A 25,860-nucleotide genomic window follows, 5' to 3' on the forward strand; every position below is an offset into this window, starting at 1 on the left:
ACCCCAAGCTTTTTGGAGCTCCCCAAACCCCTCAGAGCACCCTGGACTCCTTAGGGTGTCCCAGAGTCCTCTGAGCACCCCAAGTTCCTCGAAGCACCCTGGGCTCCTTGGAGCACCCCCAGCCCATCAGATCACGCATGGCCCCTAAGGGCAGCCCAAGCCCCTTGGAACCCCCCAGGACCTTCAAAGCAAATGGAGACCCCCAAGACCCTCGGAGCCCCTCCGAGCCCCTCAGAGCACCCAGAGCCCCTCGGAGCACCCCAGTGAGTGCCACCAGGGCTGAGTGGGAGCATCCCACTTGCACAACACCCACTGCTGGGGTGCTGCACCCCCCCCAGCCCCACAGAAGGGCTGGAAGGCACAGGAAGGTGTTTCCTAAATCCCTGGAGTTTCTAAAGCCAATTTTTTTTCGTTAAAATAAAACCAGAGGCTCTGCCTGCTTCCCTCCACCAAGCTCAGCATTGCAAGACTCCTAAAACCCTGTGATTTACAACAAAAATCACCTCAAGGACCACAGGGGTCATAAGAACCCATAACGGGGAGGGGCCCAAGTGCCATTTGCAGTGTGGGGCCGTGCAGGACTTCACATCCCAGCAGCCTCCTGCCCTGTGCCGTCCCCACCCTGCAGGAAACAGGGTCCCCTGAACCCCTCTATAGCCCCTCATCTCTGGGGCAGGGGGTCTGCCTGCCAGGGGGGCGGCCTCGGGGGGGCTGTGGGAGGGAGGAAGAGGAGGGCTGGGATGCGAGGCTGAGGCAGGGCCGCGCAGGAGCGGGCTGTCGTCACTTCCTCCGGCCGCCCGGCGCAGGGCCCGACGGGGGGAGTGGGGAGCAGGGGGCAGGCAGGGACAAGCCCCGACATGTCGGCACCGTTCGTCCCTCTCCCTGCTGCAAACCTCCTGAACAACCCTGGGTCAGACTCAGCCCTCCCCCCCCAGCCCTGGCTGTCCCCCTGTCCCGGGGGGTCAGGGCAAAGAGGGCCCCCCCGAACCCTGGAGCCTGTGCAGCCGAGGACAGCGGTTTCCACCCCATGCATCGACCCTATGAGAAATCAGGGAACAGCGATGGCGCCCCAGTCCTGCTGCGCCCCGTTGCCCTGCTTTGCCTCGCTGCTGCCCCGGCAGCTCCGGGCCAGCTGCACCAAGAGGTCCAGAGTCACGCCTGGATGTGGAGACACCTGATCCCGTTTTCTGTGTTCAGCATCTTCTGGATGGTTCAACATGGGGAGAATGGGGCTGTATCCAACATGTGTCCGCCCACGTCCCTTCGTGGGGACACGTGGGTGCAGGGCTCTTGTCGCAGGGCCAGCGGGAGCCACAGGCCGGCACCAGGGTGAAATACAAACGCTGGGTTCAATTTTTGAACCACAGTTCAATTTTTGTACCACAGTGATTAACAGTAATCCTGTTCATACCATACAATCACTGAAGCAGTTCCACTCCCAGGCTACAAACCAGCAGTAAAGAGCAAGTCCTTGCTGCAGGAAGGTCACCATCTAAAGCAGCTGCGGGATTCAGTGGTTGGCACCGGCACAGCTCAGCAGCCAGCACAGGCCAGGGGGGCTCGCGAGGAAGCGCTCGCTCAATGCCAGCGTCGGTGGAGAACTGTTGCGGAGCCGCCGCTGGCCCCTTCGGCACGGCCTCGGCGGAGCTGGGGTGGGAGGATGGTGACCCCCTCCTTGCCTCCGGCCATGCGGCTGCTGCGCCTGGCTCAGATCTTCTGCACGTAGTTCCCAGGGAAAAGCCCTTCCTTGCCGTGCAGCCGGCCTTTCCACCAGCCAGAGATATCTGGGAAAGGGGGAAAAAAAGAGCCGGGTCAGGCATGGTGCTGTCGTGGGGCACAGCGGGGAGGAGCTGGGCAGGGCGGGAACCCGCCGGTACCTTCCAGCAGGATGTCAATGATGTCCCCTACGTTGAAGCTGAGCTCGTCCACGTCCTGCCCGATGTACTGGTAGAGCGCCTGGCAGCGCGGCGTGGCCGCCTTGGGCTGTGGCTTGGGACGCCCGGCCGGGGGTGGCCGCTGGCTCAGGCTTCGCCGGCGCTGCATGCTGCGGGAGCGAGAGAAACAGCATTTACACCAGGGAGAGCGGGACGGCGCAGGATGTGCCGCACCCTTCTTCCCACCCTGCTCTCCCCCACCGACGTGGTGCTCTGTGCCTGCAGCTCAGCTGGGTCCTCCCAGTGCAGGGAACTGGGAGAACTGGGGTATGCAAGAGCCCGTCCTGCCAGCAAGGGCAGATTGCCCTGATCTGGTTGGGCTGTTGCTCGGTTGGGCAGCTGAGCTGCCTAGAGGGAAAAGAGCATCTCCTGGGACCGGCAGCAGTGGGAGGGGAGGATGGGGCAGCGGGCAGGGGACGTGGGTGCAGGTACAGGACCTACCCGGCCACGCCCTGGTCAGGCACGTTGAGGAAATCCATGTTCTGCTCGGACGGGGGCCGTGTCTTCTGCTGGCGGGTGGCGTGCCGGGCAGGCAGTGCTGCAGCTGGTGGCCCCCGCGCCTGCTTCTGGGGCGCTGAGTAGGTGTCCCGCTGAGCCCGGCCATCGCTGCGTGGGAACTGGGGTGCCCCATTCCTGCAGGCACCTGGAAGACCGCCCCCGGGGATGGTGCATTACAGGGGGCCTGTGCTCAGCCTGCACCCCTCCAGGAGCTCAGCGTTGGCTGGAGCCAGGCTGGGGTCCCTCCCCCCCAGCACCCCCCTTTCGGCACTGCCCTCCTCACCTCTGGGTGCCGGTGGGGCGCTTCGGGAGGGCGCCGGACACCTGCTGCCTCCTTTGCTCTGCGTTGCCCCCTTCCTTGTGGGCTCTGGGGGGATACAAGCTCCCCGTTAGTTGATGGTCCTTGGAGCCAGCCAGGGGGGGCTGCCCCTGCAGTTTGCCCCTGTAGTTTGCCCCCACAGTTTGCCCCCGGCCACCCTTTTCCCTGAAATTCCCCGTGCTGCCCCATCACCTGAGCAGAAGCGGGTCCCTCCTGGGTGAAACACAAACCCCACAGGGCTGGAGTACACACTGGCTCGTCCCCATGTCCCCAAGCCTCTGTCCATGCCATGCAGCCCTGGCACTCCTGTCCCCCCGACCGCTGCCACCCGGGCACCCTGGCACTCACTGGCATTCCTGGGGAGCCCATCTCCAATGCTGACTGTAAGGGTTTTGCCTCCGGCTTTGAGGGCAGCCACGTCGCCCTGTCCTCTGATGAAGGTGACGTTGCGGGTGCCGCCACCGCCCCAGCCCTCCTTCTTCACCCGAAACTGTAGTCTGGGGGAGAGAGAGGGGCCGTGAGGCCATGGGGATGGGACCCTGTCCTGCTTTGTCACCCCTCCCGGCCTCCATCCTTACGTGTCCTTGAAGGAGAGGCACAGCTTGGTGCGGGTGAGCTCCTCGTAGCGTTTGCACAGCAGGCTGATCAGCTCCGTCTTGAAGATGGACTCCAAGAAATTGTCGGCATTGTTCTCGTGGAGGATGAAGAAATCATCCTGCCTGGTGCTGGGGGAACAACCCCAGCGCGGGGGCATAAGCGGGGCAAGGCTGGTGCTAGCCAGCGCTGGGGGGGAGCTGGAAGACCCCACTGGGCCTTGGTCACCCCGAGCAAATTTGGAGGGTCATTTAGCTGGAAACCTCCCTGGCCTCCAAAGCTCCATCTGCAAAGCACGCTGCAGGGAGCCTTCTCCCCACAGCCCGATGCCCCGTTGCCTCCATGGGCGAGGGGCTGGGGCCTGGTGGGGAGCACCGGTGCACAGAGGGGCTGGTGGGGCTGGTGGGTGAAGCCCGACTGCACGGACCACCCTGCCCGCGGAGCCTGTGCTAAGGGACGCACCTCAGCGAGACGCCGCTCACCGCCTGGAGCTCCACCTTCTTCTTGAGCACCTCCTTGATCTGCCCCTTCTCAGGACCTTTCTTCACCTTCTCCCGCCCGATCAGGTAGAAGTACTTGGGGGTGAGGATGAAGTCCCGCTTGATGGGCTGGGAAAGGGCAGGAGGAGGGGGTGAGGGCATGTTTTTAGGGAGGCATGAGCCCTGCACACATCCCACCCAAGGGCAGCCACCATAAGCCATGTCTTGGCCTGTCCCAAACCCCAAGTGGCTCCACGTACCTTGAACCTCCGGTCATACTTCGTGATGGAGTCGGCGAAGTCTATCCTCTCCCGCTTGGCCAGGAACTGGCGCAGCTCCGGCCGCTCCTCCATGCCCAGGTAATCACCCACGAAATTCCTGTTAATGCTGTTTCTCCTCCGCTCTTTGAAGTTGTAGAGGATGTTGGAGGCTGCGTGGGACCCCAAAGTGATGCCGGTCAGCAGGGCTCTGCGCCGGTGGCTCAGCCCTCGGCCCCTGCCTGCCTGCCCTCCCAAACTGGCTACAGGAGCTGTGGGAGCCATCGCAGACTGTGGCAGCAAGAAGCGGGGCTTGTTTTATGCCACAGGAGGAATCTGAGCTGCTTGAGCTTGGATGGCTTTGAAACCCGTTAATAACCCTCAAAAAAACATGTGCTGTGGGAGGGAGGGAGGGACCTAGCTGCTTTCTGGGTTTTCCCCCTTGATTTTTCACTGCATGCTTGGAAGGGTGGAAAAACACCCTCGATGGGGTCAGGCGGTGACCACTGGCCTTTCCCATCCCTCTGCAAATGCTGATTCTCAGCTACTCCTCTCTGTCTCAGCGCAGGCAATGAAATGCAGAGCAAGACAGTGAGAGGCTCTGGTTTCTGTCCTATGGCCCCTCCCAGGAATGGAAATAGGAGCAAAAAATCCATGCTCTCCTTTAAGATGTAGGAAAAGACCCCAGGCATCTCATGGTCTGGTCCCTCCTCACCCCCCTCCTCATTAGTGCCGCAATTAGGAAGGAGCTGGGCTGCCGCTCTCCTGCCGCTCTGGCAGCTGGGCTGTCCCCAGCGAAGGGCACCCTAAAAGGGGTGCTGGGGTGCCGGTGTACCCATCACTTGCCCGGCCTTACCCTCTTCTCGCATCTGCTCATATTTCCGGATGGCGATGTGCCGGCGCCAGGCCTTCTGGATCACCCGGGCAAAGCCGTCGAATTTCCGCTCCCTCATCTCTTCAAGGAGGAAGAGCTGGGGGGGACACGGGGTGCTGAGCCCAGCCGGCCAGGGGCTGCTCAGTCCCCATGCTGCATCACTTCTCCAGCATGTCGGCACCCCAAACCATCCCCAGCGTTGCCCAAAGCGATGCTCGGCTGTGTGCAGCATCCCCTGGGGATGCTGGGTTGCGGGGTGAGTGGCAGAGCTGGGCCACCTACCGATTCGGGGTTCTTGACAAACACCTTGGTCCGACCCATCTGGTACTGGTCCGGGTCCATGTTGACAGAGCGCAGCAAGTGCTGCACCCCTTGCCGCTCGTCCCCGCGCCAGGATGGCCATGTCTCGGGGGTGAGGATGGCGTAGCTGCCAGGACAGGGGACGTGAGTTGTGGCTAGGCTGCGGACACCCGCCATCCCCCGTCCCGGCGGTCGCTCACCGTTGCAGGAATTTGTGGAAGAGGCGGCGGTAGGCGAAACCTGCCCGGCGCACCCGGATGTTCTCCTTCAGCCCCAGGTACTCGACTTGGTGTTTCACCCTGTGGAGCCAGGAGGGACACGCTCGGCGTGGGATGGCAGGTCGGTGGGCGACCTACCCAGACCCCTTGGCCACCGCTTTGTACAGGGCCTCAGCTGTGCACGCATGAGAGCTTCTTGGGGCTCAGATGGAGCCTCTGGGTGATGCATGTAGGGTCCCCGCACACTCCTCAGCACCTACCTCGTGCTCTCCTGGGTCTGTGGGCAGCACAGAGGGACCAGACCCAGGGTGCAGTTTTTGGAGGAAAGTCGGTCCTGGCCACATCTCTATGGCCGGGTCCTGTTCCCCAGGCTCTGTGGGCTCACTGATACATTGCGAGGGGCCTCTGTTACCTGCTCTCCTCCCAGTCCCGGGGTTTCTTGGTCTCGTTGGGCTTGATGCAGCGGATGTAGTGTGGCGTGCACTTCATTAGCGTGTTCACCAGGTCATTAGCCTGTTTCTGTTGCAAGGATCGACCTCTGTAGTGTTGTTAAAGGTGTTGGTGGGAGCCCATCACCCTGCTGCCACCCCAGAGGCAGCTACTGTCCTGCTACCTCTGGGACGTACCTTGATTTTGGAGCCCGCGGTGGTCGGTCGTCCCTTTTTGTCAGAATCAAGCTTTTCTGGGAAAAGCATCTGGATGAAACCACTGAAAGGCAGGTGACAGTCCCCGGGTGAGAGCTGCCAGGCTCCCCAAGCTCAGCACACGCTGAGCTGGAACCAGCTCCAGCTCTGCTCTCTGCTGCTGGAAAATCCTGCACCGTGGCTCAGCCCGTCCCCCTGACTGCCCCCAGGCCGAGCAGCATTGGTGCTGGTGGGCGAGCACCCCTCTGCCCAGCCCTGCAGCCCCTGGGTGCCGCTGCACTCGATGGGTAGATGCCACCAGTGCCTGCAGGGCAATGCAGGATGCTGAGCACCCCAAGCTGTGGCTCCAGCAGAGGCAGGACCAACAAAGCTTTATGGTCTGGATGTTGAGGATGCTCTGCCCCAGCCCTTTTGGGGAGGCCCCTGGGACCGCAGCGCTGCCAGGACTCACTATTCGCTGCTTTGCATGAGCTCAATCAAGTCAGTGAAGAGCACATCCCGGTTGCGCTCGCAGAAGCCGTTCACATCGTAGGAGACCTGGGGACACGAGGAGAGCTCAGTCCCCTGCCGCTGTGGCCGGGTCCGTGGGGTGCTGGGTGCGGGGTGTGGGGTGCCGTACCTTGCCTGCATAGTGGTGGATGACGAAGCCCGAGCTCCAGCTGTTGAAGTGCTCGTGGGTGCCCACAGCTGCCTGCAGCTTCTGCAGCAGGGTCTGGTCTGCCCCCTCACCAGTGGCATGCATCGTGGCACAGACGTCGTCCAGGACGCTCATGATCCCAGGGGGATTCTGGGAGAGGGAGGGTGAAGCCATGGGTGTCCAAAGGCTGCATCTGCCTGTGCTCAAGTGCCCTGCACTGGTCAAAGCTGCTTTGTGCTGAACTGCAGCTTAGGTTAAGGATGCAGAGATGCTCCTCTCCCTGGCAGGACTGGCTTCTGCCACCCGTCCTCGACAGCACCCAGCCCATCCAGCGTCCCCCTCCCTGGGTGCCTTGACTCCCCGAGAAAGCCTTCCCCGGAGGAGAGGGCCCCACTCACCAGCTTGTTCTCTATCAGGTCGCACACCACCTTGTTGTTGAAGTACTGGATCTGGGTCCACTTGATCCCCTCCTGCACGTATTCCTCCTGGGGAAGCACAGGGAGAGCTGGGTGAGCTCCTGACCCATGGGATATGCTGCAGCCGCCCTGCTTCGTCTGTGGTGCTGGGACTGGCCCGCGGCAGGAGTGCAGGGTGCAGAAATTGGGGCATTGGTGCAGCCCTGCAGCCCCCCCAGCCCAGCCCTGTTGTACCTGCTCTGCCTTCAAGGTCAGCTCTATGAAGATCTGCTGCAGCTTCTCATTCACAAAGTTAATGCAGAATTGCTCAAAGCCATTTTTCTGCAAAAGGACAGGAGATGAAAGAGAAGATGGGGCTGAGTTGGCTTCTGCGCCTCTCATCGCATTGGGGGGACCCTAAACACCTTTGGGTGCTGTTCCAGGGACCCTTCTTGGGGCCATCGACCGCTAACAGCCCCCTGCTGCAGCCGCTCTCCTTGTTGCATGAGCAGGGAAGGACATCCCCCAGCTGGGCTCCTACAGCAAAGCAACACATACCTGGAATATTTCAAAGCCGTAGATGTCCAACACCCCGATGCTGTACTCCTCATACGGCTTCTGCATAGCCCGGTTGATAGACTGCAGGGAGAGACGGGACAAGCCACCTTCATCGGGGGCTTAGGGCGATGGGACCGGCTGCACATGGGAGCAGATGGCAAGCATCTCCTCCATGCCAGAGCCGTGCTTGGCCCAGCCCGCCGGGACCACACACCTCCACGAGAAAGTCGAAGACGCGCGCGTAGAGCCCCTTGGCCAGGGCATCCCGGGTGTAAGCTGCCTGCTCCACGTTGAGGGTGACGGTGATGGACTCGGAGCGGCCGCCCCACTTGCTGTCCATTTTCCTGCTGGTGACCTTCTCATTGAGGCGGTCCTGGTCGATCCCCAGCAGGTAGGCAGGGAAGGCCAGGGCTGGGCAGAGGGGGGGGGGGGGCGGTCAGGGCTGCCTGCTCCCCGTACATGCCCGGCACACTGCCCACAGCCGCTGCTGGACCCCCCCAGCCCCGTCTGAGTGCAAAGGACAGCAGCGGTGAGGTGACTGGGCACGTGGGACGTGGTACTCCCTCTGCTAAATCCCAGCAAGTGACTCCTGGCATCCATCCCCTTGCTAATTAAGCTCTGGTTGTGTCATTTGCTCGCTGCCTCAGTTTCCCCGTGTCTAACGCGGGGAAGATGCTGATGCTGCCTCTCTCCTCTGCCAGGGGATTTGTGCTACAGAGAGTTTGCAATTCATTGTCAAGGGTCTCTGCGAGCGTCCCCACTTGTCCCCCTGAAGCAGGGGGAGCTGGCTACTCACAGTTAGCATTTTCCACCCGAGCATAGTTGCCTTCCTCCCGAAAGCTGATGTTTCCCAGGTGGAGGATCCCTGCCACGATCTGCAGCACCAGCTGCTGGTCCTCGCCCCGGATGCCGATAACCTGCATGGCGTTCTGGGGGCACGGGGAGCCTGTCAGCCCCTGCCTGGCCGCAGACGGCTTTGGGGACTTCCCCTCCCAGGCACTCACCATGGTCTCATGGAAGTCGCTGCGGTCGTCCGTGCCCTCCACCTGGTATGTGTCCGACTGGTTCAGGTAGTAATAATAATCCGGGCTCATGATGCCCAGGTTCTGCCGCTGCTCTTGGGACGCCCCTTCGATGAGCTGGGAGAGAAACGGGAGCTGCGGTTACCCGGCCCCTGGCCACCGCAGCAGCCCGGCCGGCTCCATGCCCCCCGTACCTGATAGTAGATGTGGAAATTCCTCTCGCACTCGTTCTGGCTCACCACCCGTGACTTCTCCAGCAGAAAGTTGGAGATCTTCCCCCCATCAGGTTCGCCGCCCCGGCTGAACTGGATCTCGAAGTACTTCCCCTGCCCCAGCACAGGTCCCGCTCAGAGCCGCGGCCCCGGCCGTCGGGACTCCTCACTGCCCCCGGCCCTGGCTTCTCTCCCCCATCTCCCACCATGCTAGGAGCATTGCTGGGACGGATCCTGGCCGCGGCGCTGACCCTTTGCACCTGCCCTGGTGACTTACAAAGCGGCTGGAGTTGTTGTTCCGGACGGTTTTGGCATTTCCGAAGGCTTCCAGTAGCGGGTTGGACTGCAGGATGATGTCCTTCACGTGCTGGGGGCAGAGGAGGGAGAGGGCTGAGGAGGGGGGGCCACACGCCTGCACCCCACTGCAGCAGCCCTGCCTCGGGGCTGAGGACAGACCCGGGGCTTTGCGTGTCCCCAGCCCTGCAGCCGGGGCTGCTCCGCGTGCCACCAGCAGATGAGGGGAGCAGGGGGCTGAGGCGGCGGGACGTGGCTGGGAGATGAAGTGAAGCGCGGCGGTGCTGTGCCAGGCAGCCATACCTGCACTTTCTCGCCACCGCCGGACACTTTGGAGATGTAGCCCATGATGTATTTTGCTGCCACTGTTTTCCCGGCCCCGCTTTCTCCACTGTGCAAATGTCAAAGCAGAAGAGATGTGAAGTGGCCCCCACCAGAGTCACCTGTCCTGGGGTGCTTCAGGGTGGGATGCTGGAGCAGGGCCGGGGGGTGATGGCGGGTGACGGGGCTGTGGCCTCCCTCCTGCCGTGTACTCTGAGTGTGTGACAGCGCTAACGCGGGGGACGGGGCTGCCTGGGTGCTCTGGGGGTGCTCGCGGATATAACTGGGACCAGAGCAAGGCTGGGCGATGAGCTGCTCTGGGAAATGTTGGATTTCTTGTTGCTGGATTTTGGAGGGGAGGAGGGAGACTTGGGAGCCTCAAGGGGAAGTCTCTGGCCTTGCCCCACATCCTGACCATTTCCCTTGCAACACTCAGCCGGAAAAACACGTTGCACAAGGCCCAGTCCCTCACTGGGACAACCCGGTCGTAGCCCTGGCTGATGCTCATGGCCCAGGATGCCGGGGTCCCTCCAGGCACCCCCACCCACTGGGTTCCCCAGGACCCACCACTGGGCTTCAGCTGCCTCTCACTGCTGCCAGGCTGCTGTGTTTAGCCAGGATGCCCCTGGGATGTGGGGAGAAGGGGTGATGGGGGCAGCTGGCCCTGGACCAGTGGCACAGGGTCCCCAGCTGCGGCCCGCGTACCCCTTACCTGATGATGACGCACTGGTTCTCCCCGTCGATCAGCATGTTACGGTACATGTTGTCAGTCAGAGCATAGATATGTGGGGGATTTTCATACTGAGCCTAAACAGGGGACAAGGACAGCAGCACTAAGCAGAGAGCAGACATCTGTCCCCCGCACTCAGCGCCCTCCCCAAAACCCCTTAACTCTGCCCATGCATTGCACAAGGCAGTGGCACATAGCAGGGATGGGGAATTAATCTCTTGCCACAAACATGAGCTAATCAGCAGCGTGTCAGATGCTTTTTCAACTCCCCTCCTCCTTGGGAAGCTCGTTGTGGCAGAGCTAGTGGCTCGGGCTGGATTTTACCATGTTTGGGTCGCTTTGGTGTGTATTTGTGAGCTGAATTTCCCAGGAATGTGGATCTGCGCCTGAGTCCTGTTACATCAATGTGTTTGGGAGCACTGAACCCTGCAGCACCCAAAGGGCTAGGGAGGATGGGGAAGCTCACAGGACACCCCTGAGGTGTTTTGCACCGAATTAAACCCAGTGAACCCCTGGCCAACCCCGCCAGCCGGCGCGCAGCAGCCTCACCGCCCCCTGGTACAGCTCGATCTCCCGGTCGGTGAAGTACGGCATCTGCTTGAAGGGGTTGACGGAGATGAGCACCGGCCCGATGTAGGTCTGAGCAGCAGGTTAAGGTCCATGCGTCCTTTCTCGTGTCTCCCCTTCCTTCCCCCACTCACGGCATCAGGAGGCAGCATCAGCGCGAGCAATGGAAAGAAAGTGGTTGGGGGGTCCCTGCCTCTTCCTGGAAGCTGCATCAGGAATACCATGAGGGTTTCCAGCTTGGGTGCAGAGCCGACACCACGACTTGGTGCTCTCTCAGCCACAGGGCCTCAGTGCTTCGCTCCCTCAGCCCCAGGGCATCCCCCCCAGTGTGGCCAGCACAGGGTACAGCATCCCCTCAGCTCCCCAGCCTCTGGCTGAGGATCAGTGGCATCTCCAGCATCCTGCAGCCTCCTGGCTTTCACCTTCTGCTCAGCTGCTCATGCTCCACCCACGACTTTTGCAGCAGGAGATCATCTCCATTTTACAGCCAGGGAAACTGAGGCACCGAGAGGGGAGAAACCACAGGCTCCTGCCTTTCCCCAGCCACCGAACCACTCCACCTCCTTCAGCCCCTGCCTGCAGCTTTCCCGGGTCAACCAGGTGTGGGCAGGGGAATGGAAAAGCAGTGAGCTGCACCTGGAAATGATGCAGCAGCAGGATGGGGATGAGCCCCTGGCACCCCGGGGCAGGTGCTGGGGAGGTGGAGGTGAGGGATGGAGCAGTGTTACCCTGAGCCCTCGGTGTCATATTTTCGGCCCACCTGACAGCAGGGGTGGGGGAAGAGCAGCCAAAGAGGCAGGAAGAGAGGGGCTTTTCTGGGAAATGCAGAAGCGTGGGGTGTTGAGTCATGGCTAGATGGGGGCCCTGCGTGCAGCAGCACAAAAAAAAGGAAGAGAGATGCTGCATGGGGTATTTTTTCCTCCAAAAAAAAAAAGCCAACCCCAAACCCAACCCCTAAACACATTTAAAGCCCCAGGGCTGACAAAAGAGTGGGGAGGATGGCTGCGTCACCGCTGGTCTGGGACAGAGCATCGCCTTGTAAGGATAGAGCTGCATCTTCAGGGAAACCACAACCACTTGCAGTGGTGTGAGCAAGCAACTCAGCCCCACTGCCACTCGAGACCCCACCGTGCCTGGCTCTGCACGGCAGGGATTTTGTCCTCTTTCCCACCAGAGCTGGCCGCCCACCAGAGCTGGGGTGCAGGCGAAGCAGGTGTGATGGTGCCGGGGCGCTGAGCTGGCTGCATTCCCAAACAGGTGTGGGATGAGCAAGGCAAGGGCTCAGCGCCTTGAATCGTGGGTGTGGGGACACCACACCGCATCGTGGAGCCTGAGAGCCACTGAGTCTCATGCACGGTGCTCAGCTGTGTCAACCCTGCGATGGGAGCCAGCGACTGCAACACTGGGCAGGGTGGGAGCTTTGCACCCTGCGCTGGTTTGATGGTGTCCTACGTGGCCCGACACCGGTGGCAAGTGAGGGGTGGCACCTCCTCCCTGTGTCTGCAGGGATGCTTCCGCTCCGTCCAGGGTTTGCTTGGATTTGCTGTGGGTGCAGAGCAGCCAGGGCACACTGTGGGCGCCAGGGGGTTGGGTGACACCAACAGGGGATGATGGCCACTACTGCCACTGGGCTCCAGCCCCCTTGGCACAGGCAGGCGGGTCTCCAGTGTGCAGGAGCAGTGGGAGACAGCAGATGGGGGGCTTTGCTCAGTGCTCTTGGCTTTGACAAAGGAAGGACCAAAGTGGGTCCTGGGGCATGGCAGGATGGGGGTCACAGTTGCAGTGTCTCTGCCGAGTGCAACTCAGTTTGGGAATGGTGGCATTCCTCCAGCCAGCCCCAATCTTGTCCCACCACCGTGTGGGGACGGGACACTCTGCAAGCATTGAGGCAGCCCCAGTTTGGCCCATGCCCTGGCAAAACCTTGGAGCACAGCCCTGCCACTCCCTGTCCCTGTCCCGCTGCCCCGGGAAGGATACAAAGATGTAATCGTCCATAAAACGCTTCTTGAGGTTCTCCACGATGGCCTCCTCGGAGATCTTGGAGAGCAGGACCATGTCGTCCACGCCGCTCTGCTTGACATTGTGGCTCTGCCAGTGGAAGCGCTCCTTGCTGCCCTGTGGAGAGAGGGCCACAGCGACTGCACCAGGGCCACCACCGATGGGAGCGGGGCTCCAGGCCTGGATCTGTCCCCAGCTCCCCCTGAGCTGCTGGTAGCAGCCCCACCCCAGCTGTGGCTCCAAAACGGACACCTTCAGGTGTGCAAAGAGCAGCGGTTTGGCCACACTGGGAACTTGCAAAGCTCAAAATCCCAGCGCTGCTGCCCCTGGGCTTGCCCCCTCCCTCTGTCCGGATCCTGTCCCACCGCAGGTCTGGTACCCTGGAGAGGAGCAGCTGGGGCGATGACAGCCTGTGGGCATGTTTGTAACATCACCCCTGCTTGTTGCAGAGGTGACAAAGGACTAAAGAAGCAATTGCTGCACAGAGTCTGCTTATGAGTCAAAGGGGCAGCAAAAATAAGCCAGGGGAAGGGCAAAAATTGCAGCCAGTGGGGGCATCCCCAGCACTGCGCATCCCCTGTGCCCCCGCATCCCTTTTGCACCAGGGCAGAGGTGCGACTGTGCCCCCGTCACCCTTTCCTCCCTGCCCATGGAGATGCCAGCACCCGCTTTCCAGCCGCCCCCCAGCTTGCCCGGCTCTGTCCTCCCAGGGCCGTGGGGAAGCAGGAAAACTGTGGGCTGTGATTTAAGCCCTTGAGGGGCTAAACACAGCCCTGGGCTGGGAGGGGAGGGTAAGAGTTCACCATGCAAAAAGAAAACTACTCAAAGGCCCCCTGTCCTTGATGATGCAGAGGAAACTTGCTGAACACAGCTGCAGCGCCTGCATGGCCCCCGGCGCGGTTCCTGGAGGGGACACCCCATCTGGACCTGCCCACGGCTCCTCTGTGCCCGTCCCACGGCCCCCGCAGTTCTGCTTTCACCCCAGTGCTCCCGGCACCAATTTCACTTCTCCTCCCCTTGTCACCCCCGGCCTCTTACTCTTTCCATTTCCCTTTTCTTCTCTTCCCCTTTTGTTTCATTTTCCTATTGGCTCTCAAGATTTCAGGCCTCTGGACCCTGACACCTTTGCACCTTCCCTTCTGCCCCTGATTTTCTCAGGCTGCCCACAGCCCCCCTGGATGCTCAGCACAACCCGGCACTATCGCGATGAGGGACAGAGGGAACGTCACAGAGCATGGAGGAGCTTGGCAGCATTGTGCTGCTCCTCCCAGCCACCTCCCTCCCTGCTGGGCTGCTGAGCTCTGCAACCCAAAATACCATCCCTGCCCCCCAAAACCCAAGTGCCACTCAAGCCCCCATAGCTGGTGGAGGGGCTTTTGGCTTTGTTGTCCCACTACCTTCCCTTGGGACGCATGGACCTGGGTCAGGGGGGAATTGGGGCTGCTCATGCAGCCTGAAGCCACGTGGGGAGCTTCTCCTCTTCCTCCTGTTTGTTGCTTATGGGCCTTTTTCTTGCCTTCCCCTCTTCTTCCTCGCCTCCATGCTAATAAGCCCCTAGAAAAGCCACTCGGAAAAACGCAGGTGGGCTCAGTCATCCACTCCAGGTCACCGTGCTGTCACCCAGGGAGCTGTCGGTGACCCCAGGAGCTGCCCAGCTTCAACCCAACCTGGCCAAAACCTTGTGCTTCAGGTGGAGAGGAGCAGGTCGGGAACAGTCCATGGGGAGCCTGACACCTCGGTTCCCTGTCCCCTGCCTCCATCGCCCTGAGCCCTCTGGCGCAGGCACCCTGGGCTTGCATGGCTGGTTATGACACCAAATTAAGGCAAATATGAGCATTTCCTGTATTGCAAGCTCGGCGCTTTTGAGCTGACACCCAGAGTTTCTCCTTCAGTCAAACGAGTGCTCAGAGCTGTCAGTGGCGAGCGCATGCCCTCATGACACCTCCTCTTCCTCTGGGCTCAGGTTAGGTGCTTTCCTGGCTCAGTCGGGGCACCTGAAGCAGCACAGCTGCAGGGAAAACACCAGCTCGCTTTAAATGAACGTTTTGTCCCGGATATCTGCAGGGCCGTAGTTGTTTCCACCCTGTTTCTGAGAGCCCAAAGTCTGCCTGGCTTTCCTCAGCATGTCCTGAGGGGTGGCACGGGGGGTTCACGGGACCAGGGCTCACTAAGCTGGGTAAAAGCCTTGTGGGGAGGATGAAGAGCAATGATGCTCCTCGAAACTGCTGCATTGCCTGAGCTCAGCGCCCAGCAAGCCCTTGCGGGACGAGGGCTGCAGGCAGCATCCCTGCAAGGAGCGGGGGCACAAACTGAATTTGCTTTCAGAGGTTTGGGGCAGTGGTTCTTCAGTCCCCCTCTCCGTTCCAGGCCAAAGCGAGGGATGAGCAAGGAAGCAGCAGCTCGACAGCCACTGCCGTGGGGCTCTGCAGGGAAGGGGACTGATGGGTGGTCTGGACCAAACGCTTCTGTGAGGCCTTTTCATCCTCAAGCTGGGTGGGGAGCAGCTTTCAGCAGCCCTTGGCCTAGGCTTCCAGGTGCAGTTTGCAGCCACTTTGCACAAGTGACTTTGCTCTGCTGGTGGCCCCATGCATGATGGGTGCACGCGTGGGGACCCCCATCAGGACCCCCATGAGCGCCCCAGCTGAGGGCTGCGGGATGGGGACCGTCACCACCGCAGGATGCAGCCAGTGCTCACGATAGCATCACTGAGGCAGGGAGGGGAGCGGCCCTGCGGATTGCAAAACGTCATCTGTTTTTCTTCAAAGCTCAGGTCTCAGCCATCAAAAAAACCCTACAAGTCCTAAGTGGGGAGCGGACGCAGCCCAAGGAGGCACCTTCTGTCTCAAGACAGGGCAAGCCCAGATGCAGCCAACACCTTAAAACCACCGGAAACCTTGAGAAGAGCAGCGCAAGGTGTTGCATCGCTGCCACAACCCCACCAGCTCTGAGGCACAGGCAGCGTTTGGGGATGGGGCGTTTCCCCCAGCATTTTGGGGATGGGGGCTGACCCCAGCAGAGTCGGGGTCGTGGCTGCGGAGCCCCACGGCCCTTCGTGAAGCCACAAAACCTCTTCAAGTCTCGGGTGGCGGTGGGGAGGGGACTGTATTCATGTCTTGTGGGGGACAGCATCTGAGCAGCCTCTCAGAGGTGGCAACCACAACTGTGGGTGGGAGAAGGCTCTGTTTCAGCCTGGCCACCATCCCCTTCCTGGCTGGGTGGAAATGTCTGGGGACAGCATCACTCCGAGACACGGAGGGAGCAGAGCCGTGTGTTGAAGGATGCGGCTGCGGCCACACTGTGCAAACCCTTACTCCGTGCCTGAGCATCTCCCTAATTTTGAGAGCATTCATCTTCCTCTTCTGCCTCCAGATCAACTCCCAGCTGCCCTTCCAACAGCCCCGTTCCCTGCCTGTGGTCCCTGTTCCCCGCATGTGCCAAGGTGCACGGTCCGACCCTGGGAACCAGCACCCAAAGGGTCCTTCCCGGCTTGAGCCAGTGTGGGGGGTACAGCTGCCCCTGGCAGCCCCTGTGCTCTGCCTGTACGACGCTTTGCCCACACCCTGCCGGCACCATGAGCGCTGAAACCAGAAGCACTGATGGGAAGTTGGGCCAAGAGGAACACGAGGGTTCTCCTGTGGGTACTGCACCATCGACAGGCAAAATCAAGCCCACTTTGTATCAGCCCAGCCTCACCACCTGGTGCCCTCCATCCTGCTTGGGTCAGTGCTTCTGGGGGCACCGACCTTGCACCCAGCACCCAGCCCCAGCTGCTCCCCACCACTGCACCCTGTGCCAGTGCCTCACCCAGCCCCAGCTCTGCTCCCTGTCCCCAGGCTTGGGCAGCACCCTCCCCGCTCCAGCAGGGACTTCGGGTGGGCTCCTGGCACCTCCTGGAAAGCAGCAAGGGACCACGATGGGTGCAGGAAAGGACAGGGCTGAGATAGCCCTGAGGTGGCAGAAAGAGAAGGTGACGTCCCCAGGGTGCCCGAGGGAGACAGGGTGGGGGAGCCCACTGAGGGCCCCGCTTGCACTCACCATGGTGTCCCTGCGTCTTGCCCCTGTGGATGGGATGCTCGGGGCTCCTGTCACCGATGGCCCAGGTCCATCTCAAAGCACTTCGCTTTTGTGTTTCTGCTGCAACTACAAATGGCAACTAATTTTTTTTTTTTTCCCTCCTCCCACTTCCTCATTTCGTGCCTGTTTGCTGGGGGTGGGGAAGATGAGGTCGGCTCTCTGCTGTCAGGGGGAACCTTGGGGTGGCCCTGCCCAGGGTGACCACCACCTCTCCTGCAGATGGGTGCTGCTGGTGCTGGGGGTCACCGACCTGGGTAAGCAAGTGGATGCTGGGTGGAGTCCGGCAGGGATGCTCAGAGCCTCTACAAAACCTATCGCCCCCTCCCTGAGGTGACAGTTTGATGTGTCCCCCTCCAGGGGTGGCCAGTCAGTGCTGCGGGATGCTCTGCTTTAAGGTGGTTTTAGGAGCAAGATGCTTTTGGTTGCTGCTTTTTTTCAGGTCTTTTGAGTAAAAAAGGCCACACTTGAGGAAATGTTTTGGCTACAAATGGGCCAAAGCCATTTCAGAAAGACCATCGCTGGAGCTGCATGGGGGATAAGAGTGGGGCTCCCCGCGGGGGACGTCCATGGTGGTGTCCCCACAATGACTGCAGAGCCGGTGCTCCTGCAAACCCTGCACACACATGGACCTGTCTTCATGCAACAGCCCTGATGTGCAAATGCACTTGTGCAAGCCCCAGCTCATTGCGATGGTACCGCAACGCGGACCCCAGGCTATGTGTGGAGAGCCCGTCACGCTGAGCGGTTCTGGCCCTACCCAAGACTCTATTGGCATGGGCCCAGCTTCTTGGCAGTGGTCAGCCCTTCACAGAAAGCAGCCAAGAGGATGCAAAGAAAACAGGTATGCTGTAGCAGGAAGCCGAGGCCTGAGCACAGGTCTCCACCGCCATGTCCCCACTGTCCCCTGCAGACCTGCCATCCTGAGATGGCCCCTCCGCTCCCCCAGCATGGCAGCAGCAGAGCCCACAAACTCGGGAACTGGCACCCACAGGGCTCAGCCTGCCGCTGCTGCAGCAAGTCCGCGCCGGCTCCGCATGCACACAGAGCAAGGGCTGTCCATGCCCGGCAGCACTCAGTTGCTGCACAGCCCACCCCGGGGCTGCGCTCCCCTCGATCCATCCTGCTGGCACCTGCTATGGTTCCCAGTGACCGAGACGGTGGGCAGCCATCCAGCCCCATCGCCCTGGCAGGACACCCCTCCTTCTTGGGTATTGGAGAGGTTCGAAGTCCAAGATTTAAGGGAGCATGGGGAAAGCAGGGAGATTTCCAGGGAAAGGAAAGGTCTGACGCCATGTGGGGACAACACTTGTCCATTTTACACACAGAGATCCCATAACCACTATTTATTTTTTTTAACCATACATTGGCCTCTGCATTGCCGAGCAGAGGGTGCTGGCTGGAGTGCTCAACCTCCCACCAGGGCCATGGCTGGAGGAGAGCAGATATCACCAACCAGCAGGGTCTGATCTGAAATTTATGGCAAATTCTGCAAATGCCAGGCTTGGGGCAGCCCACCAGCCTTAGTGCGGCTGGCCTGCATGTGCCTCCCAGCCATCAATCAATCAATTAATCTCCATCCATTCATCAGTCTCCCTTGAAACATGGTGGAGCTTCAAGTGCTGCTTGGGTTCTTCCTCCCCATCCTGCACTGCCCTGCTGCCCCCCAGACATTCATAGGGTTTCTCCCCTGCTCTTTCCAGTGTGCAGGTAGCACAGCAGCACTGGGAGCTGGTCATGCTACGGAGAGCATCCGCGGCGAATACACACCCTGTGCTGGGCACGTCTCTCACCAGCAGAGTTTGCAGAAGACGGAGGATCAAAGCGTTCCCGAGATCGCTGCTCCTCAAATAAACCTGTTTTAACCTTGGCCTTGTGAGACTTTTTGGGCAGCACTGGGGGGGAATAGATGGAACAAGAGGGGGCAACACTTTGTCAAGGCCTAGCACACAAGACCAGGTCAGCACCCTTAGCTTTAAACAGGGAACACGATTAAGCCTTGTTTTGGGAACTGCCTCTTCTGAATACCAGCTCAGTTACTCACAGCCAGGTTAGAATCATAGACTCACAGAATGGTTTGGGTTGGAAGGGACTTTTAAAGGCCGTCCAGTCCAACCCCCTGCCCTGAGCAGGGGCATCTTCCACTAGAGCAGGTTGCTCACAGCCCCATCCAACCTGACCTTGAGTGCTTCCAGGGATGGAGCATCCACCACCTCTCTGGGCAACTGGTCCCAGTGTTTCACCACCCTCATCGTAAAAAAATTTCTTCTTTATCTAGTCTGAATCTCCCCTCTTGCAGTGTAAAACCATTACCCCTTGTCCTATAGCTACAGGCCCTACTAAAGAGTCTGCCCTCTGGTTCTCCAAAGCCACGAGACATGGTGCAAACCCTGAGCCCAAGGGATTCAGGGAAGCATCAGCGGTGTTTCAGTTCACAGACATGGAGTTCTTCAAACAACCCTCCCCCCAAAAAAATCCCATACCAGCATTACGAATACAGGGTCCGTGTCCCTGGGGTGCACAGCCAACTTGGGAGGGGCCTGCCATGGGAAAGGCTGTTCCGACATGCCACGCAGCAGCTCTGGGCGAATCTGCATCTCCCCGACCCGCTCCTGTCGCTTGGGCTGCAGGGGAAACCATCCCCTGCTGCCCAAACCCCTCCTTCAGCATGAGCACCAGGAGCATCGTGGTGTGGGGCTCGAGAAACAAGACTGGGATGAGAAGCTGCGCCCGGGATCGTAGCTACTCCTTTATTATAAATCATGCCGTTACGTCGCTCCTCCTCAGAGTTAGTATTTTAAACATTTTTCATTATATATATCTCTATATAAAAAGGTGAAAACACCCCCTCCCCTCACCAAAATGTCAGAATGGAGCATGGCACCAGGAAGGAAGACAAATGAAGGCCCGCTCGACAGCCAAATGGGATTTGCTGAGCACCAGAGAAGCTGTGATCGGCTGATGAGCGGGTAAAAACACAGAGTAACACATGAGGGTTGGCAGGGCGGAGAGGTTTGCTCTGGGGAAAGAGGGCTGCCCGCCTCCCTGCACTGTACAGATGACCCCCAAAGGGAAAAGAACATGGCTTTGGATGAGATTTCCCACCTTTGTGACGTAGAAAGGCCAGAAAGTAATAATAATAATCGTAATCATAATAATAACAAAAAGCACATACTTTGTAGATTTGAAATTCAGGTCTCCTCCGCAGGCTGTGGTGGCCCATGGAGAAGGCATGTGTGGCCCAGATTTGGCCAGGAGGTGACCTGGAGGAATTTCAAGCCTGCTCTTTTCCCATCACTGGAGGTCTCCTGGGGGTAGAGTTGCGGGTGGCACTGGGACCGGCACCCCGAGGCCACAGCAGCATGCAGCGAGGCTGCCTTTGGAGGCAAAGCACCTTTTGGAGGCAAAGCACCTTTAGAATTAAAGCACCTTTAGAGGCAAAGCAGCCGTGGAGGCCGTGGCGTTCGCTGGGGAGGGCCCTGCCAGGACCAGGCAGACTGGTCCTGAGTCACGGCTCGGCAATGGGGACACTGTGACCAAGACAGTTCTCGTCCTGCATCCTCCTTTGCTTTGCTTCCCACAGCCCGGCATGACCTTGACACCCGTTAAACGACTGCAACCCCAAGCACACCTTGGCCCTGACCTCAGCTCATGCTTTGAGGTGTTTCTGGAATAAAAAATGGTCATAATAGTGACAAGGGCTTTAAGGAAAAATAGGGGGACAGCCCAATCAAAGTGGGTTGTTAAGAGAGTTTGAATAACCCCCTCTCCCAGTTAAACTGGTGTCACCGCTCTGCTCACTGAATGACCTGCTCTCTGTCCCCTGCTGCGTGTCCCAGGGTGACAGGATGCAAACCAAGAGAACAAAATTCCTGCTCCAACCCCACTCCCCATGGCAGCTCATCTTCATCCCTCGCCCAGAAGCCACAAGCCACACTTGTCACCCGTGGCACCTGAAACCTCCTCCCTGTCTCCCCTGGGATGCCCGAGGGAAAGGCAGCAGCCCCTGATGTGCTCAGCATCCGCGGGGACGCCCCACTGTGGACCACGATGCCCTGTGATGCCCTCGGGACACGGGCATGGAACAGGATGAGGCAGGAGTGGGGCGAGTGGTGCCGCTTCAGTGGCTGTCTCAGCGCCTGCAGGACTTGGGTCCACTACTAATAAATAACAATGTCAGAATTTCAAGTAATGTCCCTGCTGCCGCGCTCTGCCCAGCTTCTCCCTCTCCCACCGCTCATCCACTGGCTCCTGTCGCACTGGGCTGTGACGATGTCTGCAGCGGCTGGCAGTGGTTTAACTGGGAACTTGCCATTGTGAAGCTCGGGGGCGAAGGGTGCATGTCTTTGGGGGGACGGGTTTGGGTGACGCCGGCTCCCACTGGAAGCACGACCAGTGTCTGTGTTGGACCCAGGAGAGATTCCCAGGGCGGAGAGGAAGGGCATGGTTCGACAGCCCTCCAGCGCAGCTTTTGCCTTCCAGTTTTCCCACAGGGGTCACGCTGTGTCCCTAGTGCCCCTGGCATGTTTTACAGCACATCTGTCGGAAGTAGGTCCGGCTGCAGAACTTGAACTTCAGGACGAGCGGGCAGTAGGCCACCTTGTTCACATCCTTGCACTCTGGATGGGCGACAGAGGGAAGCAGGGTTACAGCTGCCTTGGGGGTGAGGAGCCCTACGGGGAGACTTCTAACCAGCCCTTTGCAAGCTCCTTTTGCACCCCGATGCCCAGCTCCTGAAGGCTGTTTGCCAGGAAGCAGCAAGATGCAGCCGTGCTGAAGAAGCTACTGAGACCCTCGCTACTGAAAGCCTCTCTTTGCCAAGGTGCAGTTACTTCATTTATCAGGGTCACAGCATGCCAGTTTGGCCTGGGACCAGAGGGGACAGCACCAGGTCTCCCCACAAGAGCCTTACTCCACAGCACAGCACCTAGAGCCCAAACTGGGCTGTGCTGGCTCCGATGTCCCTGTACCGCGTGGCCCCCAAGGCTGGCAGTGCTCTGCATTTCCCTCCCCAGTCCCCCTGTCTACCTCACCTTCAGGGTTGTCCGTAGGTCCTGATTCACACTTGGTCTCGCACTGCTGCATGCTGGGTGGCTGCAGGGTCTCCATGCAGTCGCTGGACGGCTGCCCAGTGTGAGCCAGGCACTGGACGGATCTTCTTTGCTGGCCAAGGCCACACTGTGCAGAGCACTGCCGGGAAAGAGCACAGCATAGAGGTGCAGTGGCCACCAAGGCTTTAATAATGCGGGGGGAGAGGGCATGGCCAGATCCTAGGAGGTGCAAAGGGTGCTGGATGCAGTCGTCCCTTCCCTCACCAGAAGCTGCAGGGACCTCACCGGCACAGCTGAGCGCTGTGGCCCCGCTTCCTGAAAAGCTTGGTTCGAAGCTCCAGGGCTCAGTGAGGGTCTCTCCATCCAGCCCTAAATCACCGGCCTTTCCCAGGCCTCCTGCACCCCGATGTCACCCTGCAGCTCAAGGGGTCTTAGAGGGAAGGAAGGACTGTCAGCATCACCCTGCTGCAGGCGCAGGGCTGGACTGTGGCAGGTGGACCAGCGGTGACCCCGTTTGCAGCCAGCCCAGCCCACCTCTGCATCCCATTGCTCCCACTGCACTGCACTGCTCCCCATCCTCACTGCCCTGCTGCCCCCCAGATACCCGTCGGGGCCCTCCCATGATTTCTGTGGGGCCCAGCTAGGCCCGGGAGACTCCCTGGGTCAGCTGTGTGCTTGGGCCGCCATCACAGTGGCCTCCTGAGCCAAGGTGGGGCAAAGAACACTGCCATGGAGTCCTGCTGCCCCCCAGATAGTTGTGGTGGCCACGCTGGGTTCTGGCAGGTAAAAGCCTCATGTGCACTAGGATTTGAGGGGCTGGGGAGGCAGAGTCTTCTCCTTCAATAACCCCATGGAAAGGCTTGTCCCTACCTCTCCCCACTCGCCAGTCACCCAGCGCGGTGGTGGGCAGCGCCGCAGGTTGCATCTCATGCTGGTCGGGGGCTTGGAGCCTTCGTAGCACTGGGAGGTGGGAAGTGTTGCACTGTGGTCACCGCTCTTGCAGAGGACAATGCGGTGGCGGAAACCTGGCCCACAGCTTGGGGTGCACTGCGAAGAGAGGACACACACGGTCAGGATGTACGGCAGAGAGAGGCAGCTCTGGCTCTCCCCACCAGTGCTCCCACCTTGCCTGTCTCCTGAGCTACAAGACCATTTCCCACATTACGCTCTCCATGGTCAGCAGCCATCACCGATGCTCTGGCCTAGTGACTGACACTGTCCTCCTAAGGACCAGTGCCATCAGAGAGGTGATGGCTGATGTTAAGCACTCACCTCAGACCAGTCCAGGGCAACCCACTCTGGAGGGCACGTCTGATTATTGCAAGGCTCAAGCATCTTTGGCCGTGGATGGGTGCAAGAAGCATCATCCAAGGTCTTCTCCTCGGTGGCAGAGATCTTACGCTTGCAGAAGACGCTGCGTGTGCGGACGCCTTCGTTGCAACTTCGGCTGCATTCAGACCAGTTCCCAATCACCCAGCTGGAGACAGGTAAAACAGCAAAGCTTGCGAGGGGCACAGTGGTCCGTGCTTGTTCTCATACTCCTGCACACAGCCTTATTCCTACTCTGGCCGCAGCCTCCCAGGCAGCTCTGTCTGAACTACAGAGTTCCTCCACATCTCCCCTTCCCCTTCAAGACTGGGGCAAAGGCCAGCCAAGGAGGGGCTGGGATAAATTCTGAGGGACTGTCCTTTGTTTGGCACCAAAGGACCAGATGGGGACGGCTCCTTTCTGCAAGTAGCACAGCAGTGGAGGGAGGAGATCACGCTACAGAGACCATCCTTGGCCAACGCACCATGTGCTCGGCACATCTCTCACCGAGCAAGGCACGGTGTAGCCTCGTGCACAGAGCGCTGCGGTAGAGACAGGTTTCTGCTCCCTGCATCGCTGCTGCCCCTTCTCCGCAGTGACGCACTTGGGCTGTGGCAGGGGACTCTGACTTGGGAATGACAGAGAGGGGGAAATTTCACCCTCCACACTGTTTTTTCCACCCACACTCCCTTGATCTGCTCCAAGCCATGGTACTCACGCTGGAGGGCACGGTTCGGTATTGCATGGCCTCTGTCGCTCTGGCATTTTGGTTTCAGGGCTACAGAAATGGTTGAAGACGGTTGAGCCATCAGAAAGTTTCTTGCATACCACAGACTGGGTCTGGCTGCCTGCCAAGAAAAAGAGGCAAAGAGGAAAGAGAGGAGGACCCTGAGGCTAGCGCTGAGCCAGGCTGCAGGTACGAGTCCCCCCGAGCTCCTGCAAGGGCAATGGGACAGGGCAGCCACTTGTCACTGCACCTCGTCAAGCCTGAACCTACTTCTCTATTCATAACCAAGGCCTCCTTTGCCTCTAACATCTCCAGAAAAGAATGGATGGGGTGAAGGCTTACCAGCCAGGGCAGGACCCAGCAGAGTTTGCAGAGAAGGGAGGATCAAAGCGTTCCAAGGATCTCGTCCTCAAATAAACCTGTTCTAACCTTGGCCTTGTGAGACTTTCTGGGCAGCACTGGGGGGAATAGCTGGAACAAGAGGGGGCAACACTTCGTCGAGGCCTAGCATGCAAGACCAGGTCAGGGCCCTTAGCTTTAAACAGGGAACATGATTAAGCCTTGCTTTTGAAACTGCCTCTCCCTTTTTCTGAATACCAGCTCAGTCACCCGCAGCCAGGTTTGCCAGATCCAGGAGACACGGCACAAACCTTTGTGTCAACCCCCACAGGAACCAGCACAAGGGATTCAGGGAAGCATCAGCGGTGCTTCAGTTCACAGACATGTAGATCTGAAGGCCAGAGAGCCTGTTGTGATCAGCTAACCTGTCCTGCATCACGCAAATAAATGAATTTCAAGCATATCATGCCACCTTCCATCACCTCTACCGCTTACACTGCAGTCCAGCTGAAGAACGGCATCCAGGTTCTTTGCCCTGACACTCTGCCCACAAGATCATGCTGACTGACACCAGCTCGCATGTAGCTGAGTGCAGGGTGGGAATATGTAGAAACCCGAGAGCTCCTTTCGAGCAAAGCAGATGCTAATGTCCGTGCACTGTCTCATGTGGCCCAGACACAGTGCATGGGAGTCACAGGAGTACAGACACGTGTCCCCTCCCAGCCGACACGGGGTCAAACCTCACCCCCTGCACACAGTGCTGAGCATTTGGTCCACGGGGTGTAGTGCCAGGAGTACTGGTTCGAAGCATCCCTGCCGATGGGTGCGTTGAACTTGTACCGGATCCCCTGCAGCTCTGTCCGCACAAGGACCTGCAGAGAAAGGCACCACCGAGGCATCATGGTGTGACTGTCCAGCACGGTCGTGACTGTCTGTATGGCATCCCATGACCTCAGCGCACTCTCTAAAATCCAGGGCAGCTGAAATCTCCCCCCCTTCCCTTTCCAGTCCCTTCCAGCATTGACATGGCAGCCACCAGTGATGACAGTGGTGCAGCCGCGAAGGTGGCATGATCAAAGAAAAAGCTCCTGTGCACTTACAGATCGAATTGTGCCAAAGCCTGGCAGATTAGGGATAGAGACCTGAGAATTTAGCCCCGTTTACCCCTGATCTCTGTGCCCCTTTACTCCAGACAGCAAGGACAGAGGCTGATTAGCTCCAGTTCCCATGTAGTCATGGCAAGGTCTCTTTAGCCCAGACCAGGCCCATACCAGGTGGGGTATGAAGGAACCATGTTACCAACCATGACAAAGAGGGTGATGTTGGTGGGTCCCAAGGCCTCCAGGGACTCAGGCTCCTCTGGGGATCTCCTGTAGTGGAATGTCGTGCCTGCGATGTCAAAGCGCCGCGGGGGGTCGATGGAGAGCTTCCCATTGATGTAATACTCGCCGCTCTCCCCTCTCAGCGCTGCGAGGGCAGAGGAGCAAGGGTTAGCAGAAAGGCTGAACGCACC

The 25,860-nt window shown here is 59.6% G+C and overlaps 2 protein-coding genes across 6 annotated transcripts in view; both read right to left on the reverse strand.

Moving 5' to 3' along the window:
* Positions 1-384: 384 nt before the first annotated feature.
* MYO1F (myosin IF) lies at positions 385-17,319 on the reverse strand. Its single transcript, XM_009471946.2, has 28 exons — positions 16,887-17,319; positions 12,831-12,968; positions 10,836-10,925; positions 10,269-10,363; positions 9,539-9,626; positions 9,219-9,308; positions 8,924-9,055; positions 8,712-8,846; positions 8,504-8,636; positions 7,922-8,118; positions 7,708-7,788; positions 7,405-7,491; positions 7,153-7,239; positions 6,737-6,904; positions 6,569-6,654; positions 6,100-6,181; positions 5,886-5,992; positions 5,456-5,554; positions 5,238-5,382; positions 4,938-5,052; positions 4,085-4,254; positions 3,808-3,953; positions 3,330-3,476; positions 3,100-3,248; positions 2,716-2,799; positions 2,376-2,577; positions 1,878-2,044; positions 385-1,784 (listed from the first exon to the last, which is right to left on the reverse strand). Exons 1-28 carry the CDS (start codon positions 16,887-16,889, stop codon positions 1,708-1,710), a joined length of 3,300 nt encoding a protein of 1,099 aa, XP_009470221.2. The 5' UTR covers positions 16,890-17,319; the 3' UTR covers positions 385-1,707.
* Positions 17,320-18,253: 934 nt separating this feature from the next.
* Positions 18,254-25,860, reverse strand: part of ADAMTS10 (ADAM metallopeptidase with thrombospondin type 1 motif 10) — a 78,865-nt gene continuing 71,258 nt past the window's right edge. For all 5 annotated transcript variants that reach the window (XM_087769047.1, XM_087769049.1, XM_009471947.2 and 2 more), the window contains 7 exons: positions 25,651-25,814; positions 25,093-25,219; positions 24,000-24,129; positions 23,246-23,450; positions 22,844-23,020; positions 21,956-22,112; positions 18,254-21,541 (listed from right to left, as the gene is read on the reverse strand). In XM_087769047.1, the coding sequence (XP_087625173.1) occupies positions 21,432-21,541; positions 21,956-22,112; positions 22,844-23,020; positions 23,246-23,450; positions 24,000-24,129; positions 25,093-25,219; positions 25,651-25,814 (1,070 nt within the window). In that variant the 3' untranslated portion in view covers positions 18,254-21,431. The remainder of the gene's footprint in view (positions 21,542-21,955; positions 22,113-22,843; positions 23,021-23,245; positions 23,451-23,999; positions 24,130-25,092; positions 25,220-25,650; positions 25,815-25,860) is intronic.

Source organism: Nipponia nippon, unplaced genomic scaffold, assembly GCF_047370975.1.
Source record: "Nipponia nippon isolate SJK-2023a ecotype South Korea unplaced genomic scaffold, ASM4737097v1 scaffold_31, whole genome shotgun sequence".
NCBI lineage: Eukaryota > Metazoa > Chordata > Aves > Pelecaniformes > Threskiornithidae > Nipponia > Nipponia nippon.